Source organism: Crocodylus siamensis, chromosome 2, assembly GCF_052110815.1.
Source record: "Crocodylus siamensis isolate JL-2025a chromosome 2, ASM5211081v1, whole genome shotgun sequence".
NCBI lineage: Eukaryota > Metazoa > Chordata > Crocodylia > Crocodylidae > Crocodylus > Crocodylus siamensis.
This window is the reverse complement of record NC_143396.1, coordinates 252726787-252751833: the sequence shown is the minus strand read 5'-3', so window position 1 is coordinate 252751833 and position 25047 is coordinate 252726787. Positions and strand designations below refer to the sequence as shown.

The 25047-nt window shown below is 48.2% G+C and overlaps 3 protein-coding genes across 10 annotated transcripts in view; 2 read left to right on the top strand and 1 right to left on the bottom strand.

Annotated features, from left to right (window-relative positions):
* The window catches only part of LTBP2 (latent transforming growth factor beta binding protein 2), a 175048-nt gene extending 172133 nt beyond the window's left edge, over window positions 1-2915 (top strand). For 3 of the 8 annotated variants that reach the window (XM_090033683.1, XM_090033680.1, XM_090033677.1), the window contains one exon: window positions 1608-2913. In XM_090033683.1, the coding sequence (XP_089889809.1) occupies window positions 1608-1780 (173 nt within the window). In that variant the 3' untranslated portion in view covers window positions 1781-2913. Of the gene's footprint in view, window positions 1-1607 lie in introns of all 8 variants that reach the window. The other 5 variants (XM_090033679.1, XM_090033681.1, XM_090033684.1 and 2 more) reach the window with 3 other exon arrangements.
* A 1063-nt stretch (window positions 2916-3978) lies between these two features.
* Window positions 3979-10132, bottom strand: NPC2 (NPC intracellular cholesterol transporter 2). Its single transcript, XM_090033690.1, has 4 exons — window positions 9942-10132; window positions 6142-6249; window positions 5661-5833; window positions 3979-4774 (listed from the first exon to the last, which is right to left on the bottom strand). The coding sequence occupies exons 1-4, from the start codon at window positions 10024-10026 to the stop codon at window positions 4688-4690; spliced, it is 453 nt and encodes a 150-aa protein (XP_089889816.1). The 5' UTR covers window positions 10027-10132; the 3' UTR covers window positions 3979-4687.
* Window positions 10133-18507: 8375 nt separating this feature from the next.
* Window positions 18508-25027, top strand: ISCA2 (iron-sulfur cluster assembly 2). The gene is made up of 3 exons (XM_090033676.1): window positions 18508-18805; window positions 19547-19662; window positions 19829-25027. The coding sequence occupies exons 1-3, from the start codon at window positions 18518-18520 to the stop codon at window positions 20001-20003; spliced, it is 579 nt and encodes a 192-aa protein (XP_089889802.1). The 5' UTR covers window positions 18508-18517; the 3' UTR covers window positions 20004-25027.
* The last annotated feature ends 20 nt before the right edge of the window (window positions 25028-25047 follow it).

Below are 25047 nucleotides of genomic sequence, written 5' to 3'. Positions count from 1 at the left end.
CTTCCCAAGAGGCCTTGCCTATCAGTTCCCTCTACTTGTTGAAGTCCAATGTCCATCTTCTGTTGCTCTTTCTTTATAACAGTGAACTCTCTCATTTCACCATTTTCACATTCACCTGTTCAGCCACGTCCTCTCTATTGCTCAGAATTAAGTCTAAAATACAGGCTCCTCTAATATCTTCCACCTTCTGAAACAAAATGTTGTTTCCAACACATTTCAAGAACTTGATTGAAGGGCATTAAAGTCCATTGTTACCACCAACTCCTGTCCTTTGCATGTGTCTAGTAGCTGCTCAGAAAATACCTCATTCACTTCCTCTTCCTGCTTACAGGGGAGTATATAGTAGGCCACTGATACAGCAGGCAATTTCTATACTACTGTCCCTCTTCTTTTTCCCTTTTATCTTTACTCAGACATTCAGCCAGTCTGCCTTTACTTGCTCCTGAGCTTCAGACCAGAGATACAGTGCAACATTGTAGGGCTTGTGAAGCAGGCTGGGGTTTGGGAAAGCTCCAGGGAATTCTTTCATGAGCATTGTCTCAGTGAGCTCCTTTCCTCTTTCCCCTCCCCTTCCCCCAGTGTTTCCGTCAAAGAACTGCAAAGGCTAGGGCCAGAAAAACTGCATTAGGCCCCAGCAAGTCCAAGGCAGGAGATTCCTTACCCTAAAGCAACCAGGGCTGTCACTGTAGTCAGGGACCTGGCTGTGTGGCTGGCAGTGACTGGGCAGTGGGTCATGTCCTCCCTGCCGCAAATTCTCCAGCAAGTTAAATGGTGTGACTAAGGTTGAGGCGAGATTTGCACATAGAGCTGTGGTCTCCCACTGGGGACAATGGGGTGTCCTGCTTCCTCCCTTAGTGGTAGCTGTCTAGGGTGAGGGTCACCCAGCTGGGCAACGAGTGCTGTAGCGGGTCCTGGGTAGACTCTTTCTGGTGATAGAACACTGCAAGCGTAAATGCAGGCCCATCATGGAGGGAGCTGGTCTTAGCAAGTGCTGTGGAAGCCTGCAGCCCCTGGTCCTCCCAGCACTCCTGCTGCTACCTGAGAATGGCCAGTGCAGACTGGGCCATTGAGACAAGCAGCTTCCATAAGGAAATTGGCATTTTTCAGGTTAATAAAAGGCTCATTTGTTTGCACAACACAAGATTTTTTCCTCCAATTTGGTTCTTAGGAGATAAGCCCCTTCCAGGGCCACTCTTGAGATGCCCTTATCTCTGCTTCCCAGTGACCTTGTCATATCAACAAGGAGCATTGGGCAAGACTAGAATCAGCCGTTCCCTGTCTTTGCAAAGCATGCGTGTTTCCTTATAACAGATGGAGCCCCACACAGTTCTCATTTTCCTGTTTGAGGGACAGTCTGTGTTGTGGGGGGTGCTTTGTCCAGTACAGAATTGCTTAGTACACATTGTTTTGGGACTCCAGTCCAGTTCAAGGTAGTAGGGCAAGGGATGGGGAATCCCTAAGAGGCAATGGAGTGTTGGGGACATGAGGTGTTGTAGACTGTGTGGTGTGAGGGAGCACTGTGCAGTGCTGGGGAGAAGGGAGTGCTCTATGGACTGACACAAAGTGCCTTGACTGGCTCTGATCCTCATTTCCTTTTCTCCCCCCAGACATTAATGAGTGTGAAGAGGTGAGTGGCACTGGGCCCCTGTGTGATGGTGGCACCTGTGAGAACACAGAGGGCTCCTATCGCTGCAGCTGCTCGCCTGGCTACGTGGCGCTGGCTGAGCCCCACCGCTGTGTGCCAGAGACTACCCGGAGGCCGGAGGCAGCAAAGCTCTAGGGGAAGAGAGCAGGTGAGGGTGGCCCCTCAGGCACTCTGCTCTGGTACCCAGGATGTATTGAAAGGGAGAAAGGCCCCTGGAACTGCAACAGCTTTGAGGCCCTTTGCTCATCCCCTAAAGCGCACAACTTTCTTGCCACCTCTCACCAGGCAGCCACATCTGCTTGGCCTGCTCACCATCACAGCACCAGCCTGCAGGCCCCCTCTCCCCTTGTCCCTCCCTTGTACTCTGGACTCACAAATGACAAGACGCCATCTCCTGCTGTCCCTCTTCCCTGAATAGGGCCCATCAGCCTCACAGGCCCCACTTTCCTGAACTGCACCCACCTGAGGCACTCCTCCCACACTCCTTGTCACCATGGATGCAGTGACTTAACAAGCACCAAAGGAGCCTGAAAGTGGTGAAGGGCAGCATCTTCCTCTAGTTCCCCAGTTACCAATATACATTGCTGAAATAGTGGCAGCATCCAGCCCTTCCTCCAGAAAAGGGGCTACTAACTCTCAGCACTGTCCAGTCCCAGAAGGCTTGTGGGAAGCTCTCCCATCCACTTTCAGGGCCCTCATTGCAAATGTTTATCTTCTCTGCCCTATTTCCTTCACCTTGCGCTCAGCCTCTCTGAAAGGGGCAGCTAGCCCAGAGCCTGGCCCCCAAGGGCCTGAAGTCTGGGGAGGGCCAGCCCCAAGGCTTATAAATTTTGCCTGCCCCTGGAAATGGCTTGGCGCCCAGTGAGTTGCAGAGGCCTGGCTCTACTCTTCCCACGTCCCTCCCAGGCACATAACTTTTCCTCCTGCACTTTGGCTGGTGGCCTTGCATTGGGTTGGGGAGGACAGTTCCAGCTTTTTAGTTTTTGTAAGGTTGTCACTGGCTTTTTCCTAATAAGTCTGCTGGGAATATCTGTCATGTTGTTAAATAAAACATTTATTTTGGACCCGGAGGCTGATACCAGGGTTGGTTGGAACTGTTTCTGCCTGACCTGACTGCACAGCTTGGGGCAGTGGGGTCAGGGAGTAGGATTCTGCGTGTACATCATTGCAGCACACCTTTCACATGTTAGCAGTGCCTAGAGTTATGTTGTTAGCCATGTTAGTCTGAAGTCAAGTAGAAGGCAGGGTAGATTTACATTGTATAGGCTAACCAAAATGTGTGTGTATGTATATATGTAGACAAGGTTCTTTGCGTGAATCTGATATCTTTTATTACACCAATTAGTTAGTCTAATAAAAGATATCAGATTCATGCAAAGAACCTTGTCTGCCTATGTCCTTGGACCAACAGCTACAACCTACATCTCTGTATACACACACACACACGCTTAAGAGGAGCATGTCCTTTCACAGCATCTGATGAAGTGAGTTTCAGCCCACAAAAGCTTGTATTATGTGTATATATATATATATAACATATACTTTATACCTATCATTAATATATATATTATATACAACTTTAGTTGGTTGAGATGGTGCAAATCCACCCAGCCGTCTGCTAGCACAATGCTTTCCAAGCCTGTCTTTTCAGTTGGAGATGGCCCTTTCAGTATGGGGTAAACAGGCAGCTGCCACCTGGCAGGGACTTCTACAGCTGGCTGTTGCCTCTCTTCCTTCAGCTCCTGAGAAACCCCAATACCTGTACTGAGATTTCTTTCACATACCCAAGAAGAGGGTATATTCCCAGAGACAGCCAGAATAGACCCATGCTTATGTCCACTCTGAATTGGGCCCCACTGCAGCAGCAGCAGCTAACTCCAGGACTGGTTGCACACATGTAGGGATCAGAGAGCTCCAGTCCAAGCACTAGTGACCATTAAGGCTAGAGCTGCTGCTAGAGCCCTCATCTTGGAAAGGATGTCCTTTCACAACACTTCTTTCCGTTCCTAGCAATGAGGAAAAGGACAGGATCGCACATACCCTGCATTTTAAGCAACATCCTGACACTTGCTCCCAGCTTCCACCAAGGAAGGAGCCCAGGCCCAGCCAAGCAGAAGAGAGGGCCACAGAAAAAAAGTTACCTGAGCAGCACATAAGTTCTTGCTGGCTGAAGCGTCAAGACCCAGCATCACAGAGCAGAGGTACATCCTAGCCAGCCCAGCAATGTGGTGACTCTACAGCACAGGTAGCCCTGCCCTAGTACAGTGATGGGACCTTGCCTGCTCCTACCTCGGCATAGCCCCCCATCACACAAGGCACTATAGGCAGGCATAGACTTTTATTCAGGTTTTATTAAAAGGAAAGTTAAAAAAAAAAAAAGAGGTTAGGTTTGGAAGAGCCCCCAGCAGCTCCATATGAGTTAGTAGATAGTGCAAAGGATAGTTAATAAGAGTCATCCCGGCAGAGACGCTGAATGTGGTTTGGCTTGATATCCACCAAGAGAAAGCAGACTTTCACAGCTGCAGGCTTGCTGGCCATGGTAGGGCCCAGGATGGACGCAGCAGTCAGGGAAGACAAATGGAAATGCTAGTCCCCTCTCTTCACCCTTCTATGGCTGCAGATGGCCAAAGCAGCTTCCAGAAGCACTGTCCCAAGGGAGCAGGAGAGATGCAGAAGGATGCAACAGCCAGTATTTTACCACATGAGGCACTGAAGGATTAACAGGGAGCAGCTTTGACACCAGTCCCATTTCATTGCACAGAGAAATCCCTTTGGGATGAGAGCTCCATTTCAAGTAACCAGAAGCCTCTGCAAAGCACTCAGAGCTCTGCAACATGCAATGCCACAGCTGTCAGACTCTGCTGGGGTAAGAGCCTTTTGCTCATTGCTGCCCCTGAATAGCTGTAACTTAGCCCTGAGGGAGCCCAGTACCAGCCACTTGGAGGCTAAAGAACCTGAAAGCAGGTGGCAGAAAATATTTGCTATGCAAAAAGAATTTGGCCCATCTTGTCTTCTGTGTACCCACCCCCTCCCACCAGCTCCTCAGCTAGTGATCTGCACAGGAATCTTCCAACAAAAGAGCATGTCTTCTTGATCATCCAGCAATACCCACTTCACAATCAGCTTGATCTGAAAGAGACAGAGGAAGTGAGAGTGCACAGGGAGAGGCTGGTCTTTTGGCATGTGGACAGTTGCAGTTCCTTAGTGTAACAGGGGAGGAAACCACTTGCGGGAACTTCGTAACAGGAGGGGCTACAGTACTCACATTGCCCCCCAGAGCTGCTTATGTGCAAAGCTGGTAGGGACTGGGCTTTGTACTTGGAAGGGAGACCTCCAAGGGATAACTTAGCGGCACTCTACTCTTTAGTCCTGAGCTCAGCATGCCAGTACAGGGCACTCAACTTGAAGCCTCATTAAACTTTTCTCAAGAGGCATGAGCTGATTCAACACTGTACCTCTCACTAGGAAAAACAGGCTCTGGAAGAAGGTTACCTAGCACTGCCCAGAGGGATCTGCTGATGCTAGGGCATTTGCACACTCCCTTCTTCATGGCTGGCAGCTACAGCTGTCCCACTGCACCCTGCCTGACAGGGAGTGGAAGTAGGTCACAAGGACAATCAGGCATGGAGCAGAAGTGACTATAGACAGGTGACCTCAGCAGCATATTCTGGACTCCCTCCCACTGGCAACACGTAGAGGGTGTATGTGCATCTGTGTGTGGTAGCCTCGAGACTGGCCACCAGCGGATCTGTGGGCGGTTGCCACTTGCCACTCCCCTCCTCACCACCGACACTCCCATGGTCCCCACTCAGCCTTCCTTCACCAACAACATCATCGCTGCCACCACATTCCCACCCACAGGCAGTTGCTATGCCGCCCAGCCTCAGGAGGCACGAGGTGTTCATGCCACTGCCAATGCTCCGTTCTCCCCAGAGGGTGAAAAGGTCTCATTACTAAAAAGGCACATGGTGGAGTCAAGCCCTGGCTAGAATGAGTAGCTCTGTGAATCACTCACGCTGGGGTACTCGCTCTTTATAGGCAACTTGTTCAGATAGCTGTAGGAATGGCCCGTCTCAATGGGGCACTGGATTCCAGACTTGCATCCATCAGGCTCAGGGATGGGAAAGGGAATGTCCACGTGCAGCATCTCCCCATATACCTTGGCTTTGCTGCCCTTGCTTTCAATCTCTGAGGAATACAAAGAGAGTGGGATGTATAAGTGCAGAGGATGTTTCTCCCCACTCCTGAATTCCTCATGGGGGTGCAGTGGAGAAGAAGGAGCAGAAGACTAACAGCTGTCAGCTGCTCCCACCCTCCTGCCCTGGGGTTACTCAGTGTCCACCCTTCCCTGAATCTCTCCAATTACTGCAGGCAAATCCCACGGACTGTACTTTCTGCCCCCATCTCCACCCACCTCCCTAGTCACTGCAAAGACATCCCAACTCCAACAGAAGCTCAAGCCTTAGAGCAGCTGGGACCCTGCGGCCTGCTCTTACTGCTGGAGAAGGTGACGTTGATGCTGTAGGAGCCCCCTTTGTGGAGCTGGCATGGCTGTGTTGGGCAGGGAGTCACGTTTACTTCTTGGATGTTTCCATCTTTGGATCCTGGAGGAAAGAACAAGGACACAGTGTCATTCTGAAGCCTTGTTCTATATGACTAGAGAAGCAAAGAAAGGAAAGCAAATCCTAACGTACAAGTTAGCACACATCCGTGGCCATTAGACCCGACTGCTATGGGTATGGGCCAAGCAACTTCTTTGGAGCTTTTTTCAAAGGGCAGCAACTGTTGCATTCAAATTGTTACATATGACAGAAACAAATGTAGCAAAACCACTCCAGCTTTACTGGAGACCATCAGCAACACTTCTGGTGTCCTGCAGGGCAGATGATCCTTCATGTGCAATGGAGCCACTTTATTCAAGGCCTTAGCATTCAGAGTCTTCTGTGAATCCTGTTAGAATAGGCACTGCCTTGTGCAGGTTTTTGCTAAGATTGCGTATTTGCTGGCCACCGCATAAAGAGGCAAGATGGGTGGTCTAATGCTACAGACCCCATTCACTCCCAAGGGGCATCCAGCTGCCAAACAGGACACCTAATGGCAGCAAAGCAAAGGCAACTATGATTCTGGCAGAAAGAGTCATTTAGACATTTAGGCTCCAAGGCAAAAAGCAACCTTTTACAGCCACTACAAACTGTTGCCACGTTGTGGGGGCAGCAGCGACAAAGAGGAAGGCAGAGATAGGGATCACTTGGGTCTGGAGAACTTTCCTAGGGTGGAAGCCACCTGAAGTGCTTGCCAGGGCAAGGTCTGTTCAGACTGCAGTAGCCAGTTTGGGGTTTACAGTGTACTTTAAATAGTTCTTTCCAAACTGCCACAGAGAAGAGCCAAGCCCTGCTCTAGAATCCCAATAAGTGCAAAGAGAATCCCAGTAAGCAGGGAATCCCTAGAGCAGCCCACAGGCTGTGTAACAGGTGGAACTCCAGAGGACATCACATCTACTCTACCCTTTAACTACATGGAGGAGGGGGCTGTGCCATCCATGAGGACAGTATGGACAAGGGGGAAGGAGATTAATTCTAGTGCTTAGGACTGAAAGTGACTTTATCAAGAGCCCTCCAAGTCAGCTCCTTGGGGCAGCTCAGCACACTGGAATCCTGCTGCAGCACCATCTCCCCCAGTACAAACATACCCACTCATACTCTCTCTGCCCAGGGTGCCAAATTTGTTAGTTATGCCTCTGTTCAGCACAGAGATTCAGGGAGGGGAAAGCAGAGTCTGAAGTGCCCAAAAGGAAGACTGTTTGGATGAAGCGGAGGCAAAAAAAGAACTAGTGGACCAGGGCATGGAGTAGCACGTGGGCAGTGGAAAAAGAAAAAGGCACAGCTGAGATCTGGCAGTGCCTCCCTTCTCCCATGGAGGTCAGGGTCTTTGCTTGGTCACAGACCTAAGAGGCTTCCTCTTACCTTACTGGTGGTCAGGGCACTCAGCCAGGACACAGAAGCCTCAGGTTCAAGTTCCTGCTCTGCCACTGCAGAGCTATGCTCTCACTACCAATTTATTGGCTAGACTAGGAACTAGGGGGAAAGGGAACTTTTGTTCACAATGCAAGACCAAAATTGAAAGATCTCAGTTTTACCCCAGTGCTACTTAAGCATTTCTACTGAGGGCTCCCAACTCCTAGTCTTACCCTTTCACTACATTCTCTTTCCCTTCCACTTTAGCACAGTGAGTAGGGTACAGAGTTGCTAGGTATGGAAAGGTTTGCTGGGATATTTACCTAAGCAATTACCTCCCAGGTGGAGAAGGCTGGAAGAGGAAGTATTTACTGGGTAAACAATGCTGAAAAGTAATACAGAGCACAGCATGCTATTACTGTTGTGTTGGAAAGGCTGGGAGAATGTGCTAATGGAGAAGGGAGAGTAGATATTGCTTTAGAGTTTCTAGGATTCATTCCAAGAGTAAGACAGAGAACTAGCTGTTCCTCCTTTCACCAGTGCAGAATTGTATGCTATGCCATTCATAACATTAACCAAAGGTTTGTTACATCTTATACATGTAAAGCAAGAGCACATCCTACCGGGACAGGTTTGACAATATTTAGCCTAAATATACCCTTGGTGAATTTTATTCCATTATTTCTACAGCACAGTCCTAATTGCTCAGTTGCATGCCTATCAAACCCATCTTGCAGGCACTGGATAGAGTCACAGTACAGGATTTTGTACCTCAGATGTACAATAGCTCAAGGGACCAAGCTTACTTGTACGCACGCAGCTGCTGGTGAATGGGCTGCACCTGTGGGGTTTTTATGCTCCCACCCTTAGGGCAGAGACAGCTGCAGGACTGCATCCATAAGGAATCCCAATCCCACCAGGACCTGGAGTCAATTGCTGTTTCTGGCTCCAATCTAAGGGTATGTCAGAGGCATGGTCAAAATGTAGGAGGTACCAGACAGGTCAGTTGAGCCCCACTGCAGATGGCCACAAAGCTCAGCATTCATTTATCCAGGGTCTCAGGTGGATCTGCAGCCCTTCCCAGCTACCCTGTGAGCAGGGCTGGAGGTGCCCAGTTCAAAGATAGCATGGGTATGGCTACTCTAGCTGCTATGCCTTTGACTGCAGCACAGACACCCTAGGGCAGGGGTGGACAAAATGCGGCCCGAGAGCCAGATGCAGCCTGCCAGGCCAGTCTATCCAGCCCACAGGGCCCCTAAAAAAAACCCAGAAAATTAATATTTATCTGCCCCTGGCTGCCTATCATGCAGCCTTCCATGGCTTGCCAAAACTCAGTAAGCTGCCCTCTGCCCAAAATAATTGCCCACGCCTGCCCTAGGGATTAAGGCCAAGCTTTGAAGAAGGAAGACTGACAGAAAGAACAACATTAAAATCAGCTAACTGGGGTTTAATTTCAGGAGCTTTGTTACTAAACATGTATTTGTTCAAGAGACAAACATGGATTCTGAAGAGGCCTTGAAAAATATCTAATTAACCCAAGCACACCCTGAGAAGAAGAGATTGTAAAATCTGATTGCTTTCTAACTCCTTATCTTGCTTACAGAGCAGAGGTACAGACTAGCAACAAATGAGACTGGAAGAAGGTTAAGTCCCCATCACCTCATCCAGGTTTCTTTTGTCTTTATTTCGTAAGCAGTAAGTCAGATGTGACCTCCCTTCAGAAGGCAGGGACTGATCCCAGATCCATACAAAACTCAAGAGATAATATTGAAACTTGCTGGCTGATAAGCCTATTTGTCCTATTTGTCCTTGTCCACTAAGATCCTCTTCTCTCCTCCCAGTCTCCCCTGACCTCAGAGTAGCTAGTCACAGGTTTTCAGATTTCCATCTCGGATCCTGTGGGGTCCGATTCTGAGAGCAAGTTCAATGCCTGAAGAGACCTTTTGAAAATCCCAACAGATGCTGAAAGCACCTTTCAAAACCTGCCGGCTGCCTCCGAGGGGATACTTCTGCCCTGCCTGGCATCCTTGCAAGTGACCTCTGCTAAGGTCACGCAAGTTGCCGGCCAAGCTGGGACCTGCCTCGCTCCAAGGGCTGCTCCTCTGCCATGCAGCCGTGCCCCGGTCAGCGGAAACCTGGGAAAGGCCGCAGGTCTCGGGGAGGGCCCGGCCTTCACCAGCCCCGCGGGGCTTTCCCTCCCCGTACCCCTTGCTCCAGTGCCCGGGTCACGAGTCCCCGTACCCCCTGCTCCAGCGCCTGCCTCCGGGCCAGGGGCCCAGTGCCCGCCCGGCCGCTTCGGTGACTAGATCCATCCCCCCCCGGGCCCGCGGCCGGGCACTCACCGCAGTCCAGGAAGTGCAGCGGCTCGGCCCGGGCGCCGGCAGCGAGCACCGCGAGCAGGGCGAGGGCTTGGGTGAGGGCCGGCATGGCTCGGCTCGGCTCCGCAGGGGCACTGGGACGGCGGCGGGGCCCGGCCTGAGTCAGTGCCCGGTCACATGCGCGGCCGCCGGCTCCGCCCCGTGGGAGCACTGCCCCTCGCCCCGCCCGCCCGGGGCTCCCAGAGCCGCTGTGGAGGGGGCAGCGGGGGCCAGTCCTTCACACCACCTGCCTGGTAGGGCCGGAGGGCAGCGTTTCTAAGCAGGCAGCGCCCAGGGAGCACTCGGCTTGGTGGCGCGTTGTTGTCCACCTGGTCTGTGAATCCTAGACAGGCAGGTCGGAAGGACCTGAGTCTACTCCAGGCCCCTGCTCCAGGCAGGCTCAACCCCAACTACAGCATCCCAGCCAGGGCTTTGTCTAGCTGGGTCTTAAAAATCCCTAGGGATGGAGATTTCCCCCCTTGCTGGGTAACTTGTGCCAGTGCTTTAATGTCCCCCCAGTGAGAGAGTTTTTCCTAATTTCTAACCTAAACTCCCCTTGCCACAACTTGAGACCATTGCATGTTGTTCTGTCATCTGTCACCACTGGGAACAGTCTGGCTCCATTTTCTTTATAACCCCCCTCAAGGTAGTTGAAGGCTGCTATTAAATCCCCACCCCCTCAGTCTTTTCTTCTCCAGGCTAAAGCAGCCCAGTTCCCTCAGCCTCTCCTCAGAAGTCCTCTTCCCCAGGCCTCTAACCATTTCTGTTGCCTTTGACAATCCCTTTAACCTCTTCATTCTGCAGGTGTTAAAGCCACTCTCTTCTTTTTAACAGCCTTGATGTTCTACCAGTGAAACTGCCCTTTGTTCTGCAAGGCTGCGGTCTGTTCCCTGCTCCTGGTAATGGAGCTCTGATTTCACAGCCCAGCAGATTGTTTTGAACTCATTCCAGTGAAGTTATATTTTCTTCTGCTTCAGTCTTAAACTGTATAATCCAGCCCTAGGCCACTGGTGCATTAAATCTATGTTGCTTTGTGTGTGATGTTGCACCTCACCACCTGCACCCCACTTTGCAAAATCCTAGATCCACCCATGAGAACACTTGCACCTGCAGCTTGGGGGATGGAGATGGGTGTATGTTACTCATACTCACTGCCACAAGCCTGGAGCAGAAAGGAAATTAGTGCCATGCTTTTATCTGGGTCACATCACAAATGAGGCTGCACATAGCTTAGCAGCTATACCTCCCCATCAGCTGCCTGGCTCCCTTCCCCACTCAGGATCACACCACCCTTAATGCAGTCATGCCTGGAGAGCTGCATCATATCCTGCCACCTCCTCACTAGGAATGAGTTATGCAAGAGGCAGAGTTCAGAGCAGTAGTGTTGGTTTACCTTTAAAGGTTCATTCTGTGGTTCAGTTTTTGGCCCCTAGTCTTCACTTTATCATGGCATGATGAACTCCAAAAAAGTCACCCTGACCAGAACAGGCCTCAGGCAACTACAGGGTTTTCATTATCCTAACACTACCCCCCAGTTCAGAGAAGTGCACCAAAAATTAATCAGGAGAGGTGGGAAGGAATATTTAGGCTCCAAGTACATATTGGTTGGCTGCTGTCTGACAGCACTGACTTCTACACCTACCCTTCCAATATTCATGAGCATCTAGATCAGAGCATAGACTTGTTGCATAAATGGGAGGTAGGAGAAACACAAATCCAACAAGCTCTAGAGAGAGTATCTATCACAATGCCATGCTGCAGCAGGACCCTGTCTCTTCTGACACAATCTATTTAGTTTGTTCACCTACTTTCTCTCCTGTCTCATTAGATTGGAAACTGTAGAGTGAAGGCCTGCCTGGATACTGTGGCGTGCAGAGCAAGCTTACGTAAACTTAACTGGACACTAGAATGCAGCATTTTAAGATGCATTTAAAGGGCCTTAACTATGGAGGCAGTGAGTTTGGTTTAGCCAGACATACTTATTTGTAAATGCCTCAAGTGAAAAGGTTATAGGATCATAGTGTTTGTAGGATGTAAACAGGGGAAATGGAAAAGGAACTGTAAAAGATGATTCTATGAGCACAGTAGTAGAGATTCCTAAAACAAAGGGATGAAATTAAGAAAAGGGGAAAGAAAATACAGACTAAACAGGAGCTTGCTTCCCAACAAATCAGACTGGGCTGAAGCATTCTCCCTGGAGATACCATGTCCTAAAGGATATGACCTAGACTGAAGTGTTGTGGAGAGCAGGTCAGAGGGAAAAGTGAACTAATAAGCCTCTTCCAGGATAGAATCCCATCTACAGTTGAGCAAGGAAGAGGAAGGGATGGCTTGGAGTTCCAGGGAAATTAGGGTAAATGGAGATGCTAGGAAGCCTACACTCAAAAGAGGAAGTCAACAATTTAAGGAAGAAGCTGCACAGCAAGCCCTCAAGAAATAGACCAGAACTGAGAACCAGAGCTCTTTTTCATAGTCTTATTTTATTAGGCCATCTCCCCAGAGCCTGTATTGAAAGTCCCCTCATGCTCCTGAATTATACCCTGTAATATGCAGTATCTGACAGCATGGGAAGAATCAGCAGCAGCTAAAGGAGATGTGCATACAGATGAAGAGTAGCCAGGGCAGAAGAAATTATTTTCTTTCAAGCACTTCCGGCATGGGCGACTGGTGCCACCTTAGTTGGGTGGGGGGGGACATGCCCTCCAGTGACTGGGGGGGTCCCCCCATGGTCAATTGTGCCAACCGGGGGGGTCCCCCTCCAGCAAAACTTACCAAGTGGTGAGCCGCTGTGTGCTCCTGGAAGTGGCCACGGCCTACATCCAGCACTCGCACTCCCCAGCCAGCATTCCCAAGTGGACACTGGCACTCCCGCCTACCCCTCCTGCCTGTCGCCAGAGTGAGACGCATGGCCTGACAGGGTGCAGCAGCGCTCTTAAGGGGTCCACGTGCATTCCCATGCACCTCCTACATGTCGCCACCAACTTCCAGTAAGGATGAGGGTAGCAGGGACTGGCACTATGAGCAGACTGACCTGTAACCTCATTCCTTTGTACAGATTTCAGAATATGCAGTGCTGTATACATAGTGCCAAGAATTATTTCCACATTGTGACCAACAGTAACCACAATATACATATCTGCCGTGCTTTCCAGTCCCCTCTGAACATCTAGCAGTAGGTCTCAGCTTTACTACATTGATCCTAGCAACATGAGGTATGTCAAAAAATGCTAACATGGGAAATTCATACTTGCTTCCTAAAAAACTTATAAATACCTATAAAACACCTATAAAATGTTTGGTTCGGAGATACCTGTGTGGGTGATATGATATTTAGATCACAGAAAAATAAAGCTAGAAGGGACTTCAGGAGCTTTTTCATAGAAGCGTAATCCTGCCCATGGCAGGATTGTACCCATCTAAACCATCCAGATAAATGCTGGTCTAACCTGCACTTAAAAGAATTCCACAACCTCTCCAGACAATATATTCCAATGCCACCTTCATTGTTATGCAGATGATCTGCATAAAGCTGGGGTTTTGTTTCCAAGTTATTTGGCAGCATTGCGGAAGCTGAGTAAGCAGCTCACTGGAGCAGAGGTCAGAAGAGGGAAGGACTGTGGTGGTGTCATTCCTATCTCATGCCATATTCCTAACTAGATCAACACTAACATGCCTTTATCTCTAATCTGTTTGTGTCACAATCTAGTGCCAAGGGCTTGCTACAGCACAGAACTGGTATGGAGGAGTTTTACAAATCTCCTTTGGGGTGTAAGATTGGATAAAAGACTCCAAGGAGATTAGTGGAACTATGGAAGCCTTTCTGCAACAGGTACATCCTACAAGGGATGCCAGCTTATCAGAGAACAAGGATTTTTTCACTGACTGAGGGATTTTCTTTGGAGGCCCATAAAATAATTTAACCTGCAGAGAATCCCATATCAAATAGATTTGAGTGCTTGCTGCAGCCCTGCTCCAAGTAAAGGATAAGGACAGCTTGCCCCGCCACATTGAGGCCACTTTTTAAAAATTACACCCAAGTTCCTCTTCTGGCCCACCTACGTGCTGAGTGTCATTTCAAATCCTTTCCACCAAGGTCTTAGAAAGTTTTCTTCTCTCCATCTCCAATCCTTGCACTGTAGATGCACAGCCTGCCTCTAGTGCAGAAGTGATCTTGGTTCAAATAGCTATTAAGATACTTGTGCTGATGATAACATCCCAACCATTCTGCAGCATCCATACAGAAAGATTAAGATGTTATCCTCATCAGCATGCTCCAGGATCCCTCCCTTAGCAACTGTCCGCCATTCATATATGGAGGCTCCTGCACAAAGGCAATTAAACAAGCACAAGAAACACACTCCCTCCAGTTTCATAGGCTTTGAGTCAAAAGCTTTGTTTCAGCAGATACTCTGTATCAGATCTAAAAAACCCCAGGATACAATCTAGAAAAAACATCCAGCTAAATCGCTGCGTCAGGTATAGACTATAAAAAATAATATGGAAGCCAAGGCTCTCAGGCAAGAAAAGGTGCTCTCTGAGGGTTTTCAACTTGTAAGGCTGAGTTGGTATTGTTACATAGCACAAGAACATTTCTCAAGCCCCGGACTCCAGGCAAGCGAAGTTGGGGTCAAGTACTTACCATTAGCGGTTCTCAAAAATAAAAATATAGCTTCTAAAAGCTACTACAATACATGGGCCCTGCAGGTCACTACACTCAGGAATATTTCACAAAAGAAATTTTCATAGAGCCTCCACATCCTCAGAATAGACACAGTTGTCCTGTATTGTAGAAAGGCAGATGGTGTACTCCTTGGTTATCATAGTATTAGTGTGATGTAGGCACCATGGTCCAAGACTTGCGTCAGAGACGAGGAGTTTTTCGGGGTGATATTTTTTTAGACCAATTGCATGATTGGAATAGTTAAAAGAGCTTTTAAGAGCAAGATATTTTTCATCAGGTGTAAGAAGGGAAGCTCCTAGGCTATGTATACACACTTAGACCTTGTTACAAATGCATCTGGGAAATTAAGACCACTATATAAAAAACAGAAATGTACTTAGCCCATTTCAGGTAGGATAGGAAAACTGCTAGGGGAAGTCTACCCTGCTTTCTAAGTTACTTGGGGAAATACAATGCAGCAAGAAGACTGATGCTAGAGCTGCTCAGTAACATTGTCCAACCCAGTCTACCACACAGGAGTAGTTTCTAGGGCTCTGTTTTAACAGTCAGTTTCATCCAATGAAACTAAAGACCTTTAAAAAAAGCAATCTTTTACCCATAGTTTCACTGACAAACAGTCCAGCAATCATAGTTGAGTCACTTTCCCCTCCATAGTAACACCCAGAACAGTGGTTCTCAACCTTTTTGGATGTGAAGCACCTTCTGTAACTGTTGTGAATTGAATGATACCCAAATTAAAAAAAACCTAATAAATAAATTACAGTGCAGAGGGGCAAGGTGGGGGAGGGGGTAAGCCAGGCAGGGACAAGCCTGAGCGTAAGCTTATCTGCTTATTTCATCACACCTTGCGTCACCCTGGTTGAGAATCACTGATCCACAGAATAGTAATTTCTAACATTATCTCAACCAGAGAAGAAAGTACCCACCTTCTACAACACAACACAAAATCCAAATGAAACTACAAACCATTCATATATACTGGTATATCTTCACTTACTAAACCTTATTGACATAAGCTTCCAGAACAATGGAATAAACCCCATCCTAAACTGAAATAGGTACACAGCGCTTTAACACATACACACACACCTGAAAAAAGCAGATTAAAATCACCAGCCCACCCTAACAAATCTCAGCACAGAGTTGCATAGAACTAAAATGCTCACTAAATACAGGATCAACAACCACACACTATGGCAATGGGGCCAACCTTTTTGGCAGGCATGCCACAAATTATCCCCACACCCTTCCTGCATGCCACTCCAGTTGCCTTCTCCTGCCCATTCTGCTGCTTTGCTTTCTGCTTCCTGCCCTATCTACCACTGCCCTATCCCCTCCCTGATCTGCCACATGCCATACACAGATGATGTCCATCCTATTTGTGGCACTCAGACTGTAGATTGACCTCCTCTGCTGTGAAAGGGGAATAAAGTAAGTCATAGTCTAAACACTAAGCAACTGAGGTGGTAGAAAACTTTTTCATGAGCCCTTTCTGCTTCATTATCTGAAATTCAAGGGAACTCAAAAATATCAGGTGCCATGAAAGACTTGTTTTACAACAACAATAATAAAAAAGGTACCAAATTGGAGGGGAAATCCTGTAAATAACTCTACATGAGCCATCATTACATTGCTGAGATAGGACAGAAATAGCCACTCATGACAAATTAGAGAATCCCAACAGATGCCTTCTTTTCTACTTATGTGTATGCAGACATCTGATGGATTTGTCTCTTATTCACTATACCAAACACCTGTAAAGCTTGTCATGCCAAGAAAACATTAATGAAGTGGAATTAGTTGCAACTGATCCCAGCTGCCTCCCTGCTTTGGCACTTTTTTTCTTGGCCTGCATTCACTTCTTCCTTACTGTCATGTTGTTTGGAGATCTATACACAGATATATTTCACAATCTGGGCAACATACAGAAGCAATTGTCACATTTCTACCACTGTCGGTAGTAGCCACCTGGTAGTAGCACCTGCAATCACTAAAACTGAAAACAATTAGGAAAAAAATCCTCTATTTTTGCAGTTTCACTGTTTCAGTCAGCTATCCATCAGGTGCTAAAAGGTATCACCTCCTCAAGAGTTCTGATTACTTTTGCCTTTAGACCAACATGGCTACAACCTGTATCCCTGAAACATGGAAAATATTTAAAATAGCCATTTTGAAATGAAAGCTTCATAATTTTACAAGATGGAAGCAAAATTCAACACCTTGAGACCTGAAAGCTGACACCCTTGTTGGAGCCTTTTGTTTGTTTCAAGCCAAATTTACATGCTCACAGAGCAGCCACAACACAAGAGAAATTCCTTGCCCAGGAGGGCCTTCCATCACACACCATCCTGTTAAATATGATAGCAAGAAAGAAGCCATCACCCATCCTCCTGTGAAATAGCAGAACAAGAAAGAAGCATAATTCAACATCCTGCTTGCCATCAGACAACTCTGAGGTAAATAGGCTGCTCCAACTTTTACCATAGCCTATTTTGCAAAAAATGAAGTTTTCCAATCAGATCTTACATCACATTTCAGCTCTCCTGTGAAATATGACTTTTCATTTCCACCTGGGAGAAGTTTTACAATCTTTGCACTCTCCTATACCTGGGGAAGGGGTGTGCCTGAACACCTGCAAATAAAGAATTTTTTTGCAACTATCCAGTTGGTCTAATAAAAGATATCACCTCCTCAAGAGTTCCGATTCCTTTTGCCTCCAGACCAACACAGCTATAACCTGTAGCCCTGCAAAGCTGAAATTTGTGAGGACAGCTGGGTAAGGCCTGATGCCAAGCAAACCATCATGCAACAGGAGAATCCAGTACACAGAAGCTTATCCACCGTATACTACAAGTCAGCCAGAACACCTGCGTCAAAGGGTGGACTTCATTTTGTTTTGTGAATGCCATCTTGATCCTTCCTTGCACCCTTCACTTTACATTGTCACCTCTACAGTCCAATGAGACATCTGATTTGAGCTTCCTTGGCCTCTGATAAGACAGGGCTGAAGTCATTCTCTGCTTGGAGTAAGCAAAAGGTGGCAGGATTGTTTTATATGTTTGCCAAGGTAGGAAAGCCCAAACAGAGACAAAGAAACAGAGCAAAGTGCATCTGATTCAGCGGACAGAACGTTGCTGATGGGCTGGTTTCCAAAGCTCCCAGCACATCTGGACAATTCTTACTACCTGCAACAGTCTTTGAACAATCGGATGCCTGCCCGTCACCCGTTGGCAGTGACACACAAAGGCTGCTGCCTGGTTTTTTTTTCTGGAAAACTTGCTGGCTTGCCCAGCATAGGCAGAGGATGGCTATCACCACGAGCACCACATCCTAGCACTATCTGCCATCCCACCACCAGGCTTGGGGTTTACAGTTTTATTTATGCGCATGTGTATGTATGCATATAACTCTGTGTGTGTGTGTGTGTACACACTCATACACCCACACATCTATGCAGACACGCACATCTCGCCAGACAAATCTGGATCTAGGTGTCTCATCTCGGGGCGGGCTCCAGTCCCAGGCTCCCGCTGCCGGTCAGGGTCAGGATCAGCATCACCGCCCCCGCCAACGAGCCCGAGGCCCGAGCCAGGGTCCTCGCTGCCGCCCTTGCGCCGGGACCAGGGGACGGGCCATCCCCGCCGCCAGGGGGCAGCAGCAGGGGCTGCGGGCAAAGGCCTTTGACCTCTTCTCGGAGCCAAGTGCTGGGTCAGTTCCTGGTGCCCGTAGACACTCAACTGCTCTCTCCCGAGTCCCATAGCCACGCGCAGCGCTTCCACCAGCCGTTGTCATAGCAGCTGCTTGGTGTCCCCTCCTGTCGGAAGGGGCGGGACACGGCGGGCTGCGCACCAATAGCAGTGGCCGGGGGCGGGGCGTGCGAATGTTTCTCCTGCGGGGCAAGATGGCGGCGTTGGTGGCTCTACGGTGCTTCGGGCGGGTGGTGCCTGGCGGGCGCTGCGGGTTTCCTCGGGCCGGCCTGCGCGGTACTCCCGTTCTCGCGCGTCTCTGCGGCAGCAGCGGCCTCTCCCCGGCTTCGGGGCTCCTCGCGCCCCACCCCCAGCGCAGTGTCTCTTCAGCCCCGCGCTCCCCCTCCCCCGAGCCGCCGCCGCCGCCGCCGCGGAGTGAGGACAGCGAGGGCCACGTCTACCTCAGCCGCAGCTGCGTGCAGGTGCGGGGCGGGCGGGGCGGACTTTAAAAGTCCCCGAAGCGGGTAAGAGCCTCCCCGGCCGGGGCTGGGTCCAGCCGGCAGGAGCAGAGAAGGGGGCTTCCGCCCCGTCGGCTGGGGGGGGCGCTGCAGAGCCCCCTGCGCAGCTGGGCTGGAGCTGGTCCCCATCCTGCGGGGCAGCCAGAAGAGCTGCAGTGAGGGGTGGGGGGACCTGCCTCTGAGCATGCAGGAATGAGGGGGAGTCTTATCTGCTTTAGGGACCTTACATAATGCCCTAGGGTGTGATTCATTGTAGAAGGGGGGGTGCAGTTGCACCCTGCCTCCCCTCTTCTGCCACATCCGCTCCTGGGTCCAAGCTCATGTGCCCTGAGTGCCTGGCTCTGTTACACCAGCTCAAAGTCTCCCACACCAGCAGTGTACAACCAACTCTGGCCCCCTCCCCATTCTCCTGTGACATGGTTTTCTCAATGGCAGCCACAGGCTGCATGCAAGGGCTGCCTGGGGATATCAGCACCTCCCTAATCTGTCAGATGAACCACATGAGGGCTCCCTCGGCTGCATTTGTGAGGCTCAGGCTGGCTGTACACCACGTACCTCTGCCTACCCACATCTGTGCAGGTGCCCCTTCCCTTCTGCTGTGGTTCTGGCCTTCCCCATCCCTCAGACCTCTTGCTTGACCAGGGGTCTGAGTGTGTGTTTGAGAATCCTGCACGTTCTTAATGTTTCCTCTTTCCTGCCTTGCAGAGGCTGCTGGAGATCACAGAAGGGTCCGAGTTCCTCCGTCTGCAGGTGGAGGGAGGTGGCTGCTCTGGATTCCAATACAAGTTTTCCTTGGACACTGTTATCAATCCTGATGACAGGCAAGGACTGAAAGGGTGTGGGTCATCGTAGTGTGGGAGATGTCTGTGGACCAGCATGCTGAGAGGGGTGTTTGTGATAGTGTGGTAAATTGGGTGGTCATGCTGTAGTACTGTCTGCCCTCTCTGGATGATTGGCTAATAAGTCACCTGTGCTTCTTTTCCCCAGAGTGTTTGAACAAGGTGGTGCCCGTGTGGTTGTGGATGTGGACAGTCTGGCCTTCGTGAAAGGGTCCATGGTAGACTTCAGTCAGGAGCTGATTCGCAGCTCATTCCAGGTGGTGAGCAACCCACAGGCTGAGAAGGGCTGCTCATGTGGAACGTCCTTCTCTGTCAAACTCTAACTGGACTCTTCCCTGAGTGATGCTTGGTGAACATTGGGCCACAGACCCAGCAAACTTGTTGCTTTCCCAGTTTCCCCCATCGTCGTCCTCAGTTTATTACACAGTTGCTGCAAACAATCCCAACTGTGTTTCAATCTGAACAAAGCCTGCAGCCAGGCCCCACTGAACTCTCCCTTCAAGAATGTGAAGTAGACTTCAGTGCACACAAGAGAGCATTCTCTGTCCTCTACGAAGTCCTGTGGACTGGCCTGTGTACCAGGTTGCTGTGGTGCCAAATCTCCTTAACAAACTCCCCACCCCACCTCCCCCAGCATGTGGAACTGCTTGTTTTGCTGGAACTGCTTGTACATATAAATATTGTTGAGAGGTTTTGCTTTTTTTTTTATTTTATGTTTTCATGCATTTCTAGTTGCAGTTAAAATGCATGCCAACATGCTGTTGCCTCCCCCTGTTACAGCCATCTGGCTAGAGGACTCCTTGGGTACTTCTCCTGCAACCCAGGGTTTCTTGCTCTGCCTTCTCCACCTAGCTGTGAACCATCCTAAATAACTTGTTCTAGAGATCTTAACAAAGATCTTCAGCAGTGAGCACTGTTCCCATCTCTTCTGGCCCTTTTGCTTCCAGGAGTCTGCAGACAGTTCTGTGCTGTCAGCATGTATGGGGAGATAGTGCTCTCTGCTCTGTGTAGGTGAGGCAGAATGATGTGTGTAGAGGGTGATTTAATAATTGAAGTACTTTTAAAAACAACATAACTTGGTTTCTCAGCCTGGTTCTCTGGATTTTAAAAAGTAGCACAGGCCAGCAGATGTCCTTTATGTTGTCCTTTGCCAGCAGTGAACAGGGACAGGACTTTATGTTGAAAGGTGGAGACAAGTGCCTGTAGTCACAACTGGGAGTTCTGTCCTGCACCAAATATGGATTTTAATCAGTTGAGAAACTTTGTTCCAAGTTTTGCCTTATGAAAACAAGCAAGGAGAGAGATTCAGTTATAACTAATCCCTCTTTCCCTTCATAAAATAGTGCTGGGCAACCAACCTAGTAAGCAGGGAGCCTAGCGGTTTGTGTTGTAAACTCTGTTTCAGTTGCAACTTTCTGAAATTTTCACAGTTCAACTGAAATTTTACATGCATGGTCTGTCCTGGGGATGAGTTTTGGTTAAGCGTAGGCCCAAGTATCTCCACTGCCTTCTGGGTGAGAAAAGAGATGGGGAAGTTTAGCTTTTCCTATCATGTCTTGAGATCTTTAATGGCTATGCAGCCAAATCACTTGGGATTTAAAAATATCAGTTTCTGATGCAAACTGGAGGAACTGCATGACTTTGCTGTGGAGTAATCCAGTGGGATTAGAGCAAGACTGTGCCTTTGAGAATCGAATAACAAGCAGCAAGCTACTTTTTTGTTAATTTTGCTAAATACTTGCCTAAGAGGGGCTTGTGCGGGGGTGTGCAGCTGAATACCTGCATACAGATGTTGCTGCTGCACTGAGTGGGACCCAGCCAGTCAGAATCTCCTGCTCTACCCCTTAAGTGCTTTGGGAGACCACTACTGTTTACTTCTCTTTGGCCTGGAGGAATGTGCCCAAGGCTGGGATCCAAGAGGGCTTGAGTTCTGATCTTATCTTTTCCCTAACTGGCTTTAATTGCTTCCCAAAATTGACAAGCGTCATTTAATTCTGTCACACACTTGGAGAGCTGACTGTAATATCATCCTATTTGATGGATGGGGCAGCTGAAGACACTTGTCTGAACTCCCATTGGAATATTTGACACGACTGGGAAGGGCACATTATCTGTGTCCTGTCTATTACATCACAGTTAATCTTATGCACATCTTAAAGGGTCAGATCTAAAGCTTAGTGTAGGTACACAGCTTTATGACTAACTGTGTTCTTTTATGAGGAATAAATCTTCTTCCAGTCTCTTATCTGTAGCTTAATTTTCTGTGTTAAGAAGCAAAGTGCTTGGTCTGAGACCAGTACCCTTCAGCCTTGGACAGGTCTGTCTCGTAGCCTTTTTGGAAAATGCAAACATGGCAGTGAGTAATGGGGAAGTATGAAGTATGAAATCTAACTAAACTAATCTGAGTTCATGGAAACTTTTTAACTGAGCAGTCTGTCTGTGATTCTTTTATATGGAATTTATACCTACCTGTTTTATTTGCTTTGTACCATATGAGGAAGGACCATTTATTCACTTTCTCTCTGTCACTTGCACAATGGTCTAAGAAAGCACTTGCACATGCAAGCAATTTTTGCCTTTCACAGAAACCACCCCCTGAGTAACATGTAAAGGATGAAATTTCATCCCCTTTCTTAAGTGACATGAGTAGCTATTTCTGTCCTACCATGTAGGAAACCCACATCTGTGATTTTTCTCTACTGGGTTATCTTAGCAGTACCTCTGTAAAATCACTAGGTGGCTCCCTTACTCTTTAGGAGTGGGATTGTTTGAGTTCTGTGAAAACTTCTGCTGAAATCTAGGGTCTGGCTAGAGTGCCCTTCCTTTGGTCCTCTGATGAGCAAAGATGTTGCAGCTTCTACGGCTGTCCAGGGACCAGTTCAGCACTGGTGTAAGAACAGTTTTTTTGGTTTGGGCATGAGAGAGGTTGTTCTGGAGATCAGAGAGATTCTGGCAACATGACCGATGCTGGGATCTACAAAAAAGTCTCATTGTCCTACTTCTAACTCAGTCAAGGGAAACCATCTGTGCTGGCCAGAATCACTGGTTTTACAGCAGCATTCCACCAATGCAGTGATGCAAACAGTCCACATGAAAATGGAGAATTGGCTCCCTTCAGGATCCTGCCAACTCTAGAAAGAGAATTAAATGCATCTGAGATCTAGCAATCACTAGTCTACTTCCTGTTCACTTGGTATCGGTCTAGGAAGTCAAAGACAGAGGTTGTAGGAATGGAAATGAAACGAGGAATGTACTGAGTAGGTTTTGACTGGGAGGTTTAGAGATCTGTTGGGCAAATGCTCAAGTTGCAAGCCTGTTGGGCAAGGCAGATGACATAGTCCAGTGTCAGAGGAAGTTGAGTGTGAGTGAAGTTAGGTTAAAAGTTTGCTTTAGTCTGTTATGTGCATTTGACAGGTAACATTCAGGAAAAGCCTTAGTAGAGCAAGGTGAGTTAAGAGCAGGGTGGTGGATGAGGGTTATGAGCATCAAGGTAGTGCCTAGAATACAGAGCAACTGTCACCTAATGAAAGTGTCTAGAAAAGGTGGGTAGGGGAGGATGGGCAAACTTCTGTGTGACTTCAAAAAAGATGAGAGGTTGGAGGATGATCTTCCACAGTAAGTAGGAGAGGAATGCTGTATTCTGTGCCTCCCTTGACAGTAAAGAAGTGACCAGAGAGGTAGAAGAACCAAGCAGGGTATTTATAGAAGCTAGGTTAGGATAAAATGTTAAGCAGAAGGGTATGTGCAATAGGTTCAAGGACAGTGGAGTGGTTGGGGAGGGGATAGAAGCAGTGACTGTCCAGGAAGAGGATCTTAGACATACTTGATGAGAAGATATGGCAGATAAGTCTTCTGCTTATATCTGACTCCAGTAGTACTCTGCACTCAAGGTCTGAGATTTAGTGGCTCATGCCAACTGTCAGTGCCCTGTATCTTTATCAGGCCTCAAACCAGCCCCTGGTACAGAGATGACACTTGTTGCTCCCTCCTTTATCATTGATAAGGGAAATAAATTACATTCATCCTGGTGGGTCTTTCTGTTGATCAGTAGTATTAGATACCTCAAGTACGCCTGGAGCTGCTTGGAAGTAGAAAAGGAATGAGTGCACATACCCTGAAATGGTGTAGGCCTTTCTTTGTGACCCAGGCAGAGGCTGAGCCATGCAGTCTCTCTCTCCGGACTCGGTTACTACAGCTCATACCTAGGAATGAAGTTACGTACCCTAAGAAGGATTTGGTGGGTGTAAAACAACACCCAATCCTTTTAGCATTGTGTGTTGTTGTAGGCACTCCATCTTAATGCTCTCCCCTCTTCACTTGTTCTGTTTTTCCATAAAAAGTTAGGAGGTTTTTGACCCAACAATTATTTTCCTCCAGAAGTTGACCCTAGCTGCCTGACAGCACCTTTCTCTGCAGCCATGAACTCCCATGACACTGGATCAGTGCAATTGTCAACCAACAGGGAGAGACTTGTGAGTTTAGAAGACAGAACTTCCACTAGAGCAAACAACAAATTGCTTTGCCACAAGAGATAAGCGTCTGAGTACTTAACCTCTATAGAACCAATAGAAAATCTCTATTGGATTCAACTCTTACTCATTTTTTTTCAGGCCGAATGTGCTCATATACAGACAGGAGGCTAGGTTTGATTGAGACACTGGGATTTGAATCGGCTTCAGGATTTAGCATCCACCTAGCTTGGGGCTGGAATAGAGGTATGTGCTATAGGTAGTGTTTAGGATTCAACTAAGACCGATTTTTATTTGGTTGAATGTAGGAGAATCTGGTTTGGGTGGGTCATAGACTTCAGTTTGAGTTTTCATTTTGTTGGGATTAATAGCAAATGGACTTGATTAGAAGTTGATCCCAGGAGGACATACAGTTGTGGAGAAAAATGCTGTTCAGGCAGTTAATTCCCCATCAGCCCAGCTAGGAGTAGGCACGGTAGTGTGTGTGGTGGGGGTCAGTGTGTAATGCTGATTCCTCATTCATTGGAGAACTGTGCGAGTACAGTGCTTCCTACTTCAGTCCTTTATATCATTTGTATGTTTTAAGTATTTCCTGTGTGAGCAGTAAGAGTTTATAGCCTCAGTCTTTGTAGTTGATCAGAGCCTAGGTTTGTGTCCCTGTTTTAATCAGTGCTCATTTACCTTTTGCATCCTTCAGTGGAACAGAATGGTATGCCTTTCAGTTGTCATGGAAACAGTGAGACTAAATGCATATTACCATGGCAACCTGCCATGATCTTCAGCTCTGTCTGTAGGTCTTATTTCCTAACCATGGGGGTGGGGTGGTGATAATGGATCTTCCACTGTTTTAAAAAAATAAACCCTCCTCTGCTTCCAAAGTTGGTTCTGTGCCTGAGAA

Bases quoted from the DNA above. Each gene is read 5' to 3' on its own strand.
- NPC2 (XM_090033690.1), bottom strand. From the start codon at position 10,026: ATGCCGGCCCTCACCCAAGCCCTCGCCCTGCTCGCGGTGCTCGCTGCC. The intron at 5,834-6,141 runs GTAAGAGCAGGC...TGTATTCCTCAG, and splicing joins CAACGTCACCTTCTCCAGCA to AGATTGAAAGCAAGGGCAGC. The intron at 4,775-5,660 runs GTGAGTGATTCA...TGTCTCTTTCAG, and splicing joins TAAAGAGCGAGTACCCCAGC to ATCAAGCTGATTGTGAAGTG.
- ISCA2 (XM_090033676.1), top strand. From the start codon at position 18,518: ATGTTTCTCCTGCGGGGCAAGATGGCGGCGTTGGTGGCTCTACGGTGC. The intron at 18,806-19,546 runs GTGCGGGGCGGG...CCTGCCTTGCAG, and splicing joins TCAGCCGCAGCTGCGTGCAG to AGGCTGCTGGAGATCACAGA. The intron at 19,663-19,828 runs GCAAGGACTGAA...TCTTTTCCCCAG, and splicing joins GTTATCAATCCTGATGACAG to AGTGTTTGAACAAGGTGGTG.